Below are 4,705 nucleotides of genomic sequence, written 5' to 3' on the forward strand. Positions count from 1 at the left end.
GCAGCCAATTGTTTAGAAAATTCCACCAAGGCACTTTGACGACTAATAACAACAGTATCCCTAGTGAACCCACTTGGATCATTGAGTGCTGATTTAACCTTTTTTGTCCATCTATCCAATACGAATGACCGGGGAATCTCACAGATGTCTCTGTCAACCAGACCTTTCACAATATGTTCGTAGGAAATACCAAATGACTCCATTCTTAAACAGGTACACATGAAGATCATTTCTTCTTGACGAAAATCAACGATCCACATAAAATCAGGCCTCCCATGCTTATACACAATGTACTTTATGCAATCATCGGTATTATCTATGTTTATCACCCGCATTGATCCAGCTCTAGAGAGAAATGGCCGAAAGAAAAGAAATATCTCATGAGTGTATAACTCAGCAGCATATCTCTCTAGCAGCTCTATACAAGTTTGCATGATGGGCACCCCACGTGTAGATTCATAATCAGCATTAAATTCTTTACAGCGCATGTGTGCAACACACCTTTGAAAATACTCTACAAAACTTGTCAAATCATACCGCGACCCCATATACCTTCCCACAACTGAGTGTAAACTTTCACATCTTGATGTAGTTCTAAAGCCAGCAAAGAATTTTCCTCTTAGATATGCAGTAGCCTACATATGCTTCTCTTCGTATATGTTGATCACCCACGACTTATCCTCAATGTCAAATTCTTCAATAAGCTGAACCCAGTTACGCTTAAACACGGGAATCTCGTAGTCTCCCAACATGATTTTTCTAAATTTAGATGTAAACGATGGATTTCCAACATTGCTAGTTGCATTTCGAATAAGGTGCCAAGCGCATAATCTATGTCTGACTTCAGGAAATACATCTCTCACTGCATTCCTAATCGCCATGGCCCCATCAGTTATGATTGAGGTCGGGGTCTTGCCCCTCATTGCAAATATGAGCTGACGCAGGAGCCAAATATATGTATCAGTAGTTTTGTCTGCAATTAACGCAGCAGCAAAAACAATTGTTTGGTTGTGGTGGTTAATCCCGCTGAATATGACTAATGGACAACTATACTTGTTCTTCTTGTACGTAGCATCAAAAGCAATAACATCCCCGAAGAGTCGGTAGTCTAGTTGGCTAATCCCATTAGACCAGAACAAATTACGTAACAAACCTCTTGAATCGTGACATGCCTTAAAATATAATTGTGGATCCTTCAACCGCATATCCTCCAACTTCTTCAACATCTGTGCTACATCACCAGGAATTTGACGCCTTTGCCGAGCAATCTCATTGTACATATCTCTGGGACCATAGCCAACAAATTCGTACCCGCCTGCTTGACTAGCTAGAAGACCAAATATCTGTGAGGTGCTAATCCCTGACTTTAGCATGTTCATCATTTGCATAATATCTGCCTCTGACATTTTTCTGTGGGCAGGCAACATAGCACTGAATTATGTATCCAATAGATCATGGTTGTGTTCGTCAGAGAAATAAAAGATATGCCACCTTCCACTTTCTGGTACAAATTTAACATCCATTCGGGCTTCACATCCAGTTCTTGTTTTCAATCTAGGCTCCTTCTTCCTTTTTTCCATCGTGTAATATTTCTCCATCCTGAATCCTTGCCTATGACATACAAACTTTTGTTTGTAAATCTCGCCAGTACTATTCTTGAAGGTCTTGCTCTTCCTTGCACTAAAGCCTTTCGACTTTGAGTACTTCATATAAAAATCAAATGCAAGCTGCAAAGTAGAAAAGTGGTATTTGCCAATTTTCTCCGCAAAATTCTCACTAAATTTCAAAGTTGTAATGTCTTGCACGGAGTCAACCGCATATGCGGCTTCAAGGATATCTTCTGACATATCAGATTCAGAAAAAAAACGCTCCCTCAGTAAATTCATCTCTGAAATCTTGTTCGAATTCATTCTGTTAATCCATCATATCTTGGTCACTTACTAGCTCTTCTTGTTGGTTAAAATCATCGTCCTCCTGGTACTGCTCATTCATCTCAGTGTCCGTAAATATACCTGACATTTTAAAAATGTCCAATAAAAAAATTTATTTAATACACACAAAGTCATATATTTTTATTTGTGGTAAAAGTTAAAAATTAAAAGTAAATAATATTTAAACTTTTTTGTTTAACAAAATTAAAATAAAGTACAAAAATAAGAATAAATTTGTATAGGAGTACATTCATTATGTTATAATTTTAATAATTAATGTAAATTTTAAAAAATTGAATAAATTTATATTTATTTTGATTACATTCAAAAGTGAATTATATGTATTCTTACAATCAAGAAATATACTTAACTTCTTTTATAATAAGTAAGTTTTTCAATAATTTAATTTATTAAAAAAATCTCATATTTTTATTATCCTACAAAATAAAAATTCATATTAATAGTTTTGAATAAGACAATTAAAATAAAATATAAAAATAAAGCTTGAATAAAAAAATACAAAGTTTTTAATCTAAAAATATAAAATAGTTAAAAAATAAAAATTATTTAAATATGATTTTTCAAGACACTCTGTAATTTAGATGAATAAATATTATTTTTAAAATGAATCATAATATATTGATACAAAACTTATTGTATGTAAATTTTTTAAAAAATTAATAAACCTCTCTTGTTAAAAACAATATTAGAACTTAAATTTGAACGCTAATTGATATTATATATTGTGTAGGTACTTAAAGTATATTAGAAAAGTACGTTAATAATTTGAAGAGAAAAATTATTAGTGTAAATTTATTTTTTTTTTAAATTAATCCTTATTAAACTATTCTACTTTTATTCCTTCAAAACATATCTTAATAAAAATATTTGTAACAATAATTTATATCTAATAAAAATATCTTAACGAGCAGTTACATCATTCTGTCATGGGTTAATGCAAAATTTATAGAACGTGAGTACGTGATTGAGTATGTTGTTTTAGATTATAAACATAGGGGTAAAATAGGAAAAAATAATCGACACCAAACCCTCTGTATTCCTAAAATAAATTGTTATAGATAAGTATAGATTCTTAAAATTTTGGGGTGTCCAGGCCACTACTTGCCCCCTCTAGGTTCGTCCCTGATTACTAGCTAATTAATTAATAATAAAAAATAATAACATCTATTTACTTTTTAGTATTTCTCAATTTCTATGAATTAATAAAAGATAAAAAAAATATTTTTCCTTACTGTTTTACTCAAATTTTTGTTCTATTGTTAAGAACAAATAAATCAACAATTTTTGAGTTTTGTTTCACAATCTTAATTCAAGGAGCGGAAATGACTCCTTTTGTGGGTGTCTCAAAGTCTCAATTGTAGTTTCGAAAGTAAAATTAAAGATAAAAGAAAAAACATACAAGGTGCCAGAGGCAAAGTAAAATGCAGAAATTAAAACAAACAGGAAATTAAAAAGAAGATGAAAGAAGAAACATGAACGTAAAAGAGAAAAAGACGTAAAAGTAAAGGAATTTTATTAATAAAAACTGGGAAAAAGCAAAGTACAAGTGTTTGACTTCAGAAGAATTACTTAGGATTCCCAATTTTACTCTGTGATGCCAAGGGGCTGAGAGCGTTTTGGGTTTCTAAGTGTTTTCCAAGAAGAACTGAACTGATTACAACGTATTCCTAAAGCTCTATTTATAGACCAGCATAATCTCAATGGGCAGTTACTCTTTGTACACCACTTGCAGGAAATTTGAATTTCTTGTAGCTGTTTCCCGCACTTCTTGCTTGATGTTAATTTCAAAATTTAAATAAATAACTAACTATCAAATGATCTAACTTAATTTAAAATAGATATAAATATTATATATAGGAATATTACCAAACAACTAATTATTTATTTTTATAATTTTCTTATGAAAATAATATTTTGTCTAATATAATGCCCCCAAAAATTTTCACTTGAAGTCATACAGGGCTTGAAGTATATACAAGTGTATGTTTATTTATTTATTTATTTATTTATTTATTTATTTATTTATTTATTTATTTATATACAAGTGTATTATTATCATTTATATACTAATAAATAAATAAATAAATAAATAAACATACACTTGTATATTTTTCCTGGTCACCCTCAAAGAAGACCCATCGCTTTTCAAAACTTCATTCCCATTGGATACTTCGATTCCAACAACAGGCTATTCAGAAATCCCCAAAGACCAACATTGGAAGTTACCACGCTTGGTTAAGTAGGGTTGAAATTGAGAAGACGACCTTGTGAAAAGAGATTGGGATATATGACCTAATTCAGCTTAGTAAAATCACCTACATTGTTAATTCAGGATTAATGGGAGGTGCATTGTACTTTTGGGACGAGACTTCTCATACATTTCACACCCCCTATGGTATGATTACTCCTACTCTTCTGGATGTAGCTGCAATAACTGGCCTATCTCCATTGGGAGAGGAAATTTTAACCACTACCCGGTCAACCACAGGCGCTAAGTATGCCATTAACATTTCTTCCACTACTTACCAGAGTTTCATTCTTAATAACAGAGGTCGAGATGGAGAACCTGTTTCTGATAATGAGCACATAGCCTTCCTTCTCTATTGGTTGAGTGGCATTATTTTCTATGCTAGAAATATTCAAGTTGAAATTGCCTATGTCCCATTAGCCGTTATGTTAGCTGAAGGCAAAAGACTGTGTTTGGCCAAATTGTTCCTGACTCGACTATATCTCACTCTAGATTGGATCACAGC

General features: G+C 32.1%; 1 protein-coding gene across 1 annotated transcript; it reads right to left on the bottom strand.

The window, feature by feature from the left end:
• Positions 1-635: 635 nt before the first annotated feature.
• On the bottom strand, positions 636-1,910 carry LOC130963028 (protein FAR1-RELATED SEQUENCE 5-like). Its single transcript, XM_057889179.1, has 2 exons — positions 1,492-1,910; positions 636-1,410 (listed from the first exon to the last, which is right to left on the bottom strand). Exons 1-2 carry the CDS (start codon positions 1,908-1,910, stop codon positions 636-638), a joined length of 1,194 nt encoding a protein of 397 aa, XP_057745162.1.
• Between the last annotated feature and the right edge of the window lie 2,795 nt (positions 1,911-4,705).

This window comes from Arachis stenosperma, chromosome 2 (genome assembly GCF_014773155.1).
Source record: "Arachis stenosperma cultivar V10309 chromosome 2, arast.V10309.gnm1.PFL2, whole genome shotgun sequence".
NCBI classification, from domain to species: domain Eukaryota; kingdom Viridiplantae; phylum Streptophyta; class Magnoliopsida; order Fabales; family Fabaceae; genus Arachis; species Arachis stenosperma.

What these genes read in the sequence shown, in the direction of transcription:
- LOC130963028 (XM_057889179.1), bottom strand. Translation starts at nt 1,910, where the DNA reads ATGAATTCGAACAAGATTTCAGAGATGAATTTACTGAGGGAGCGTTTT. An exon ending in TTTGTACCAGAAAGTGGAAG is followed by an intron (nt 1,411 to 1,491) that starts GTGGCATATCTT and finishes GCCTGCCCACAG; the next exon opens with AAAAATGTCAGAGGCAGATA.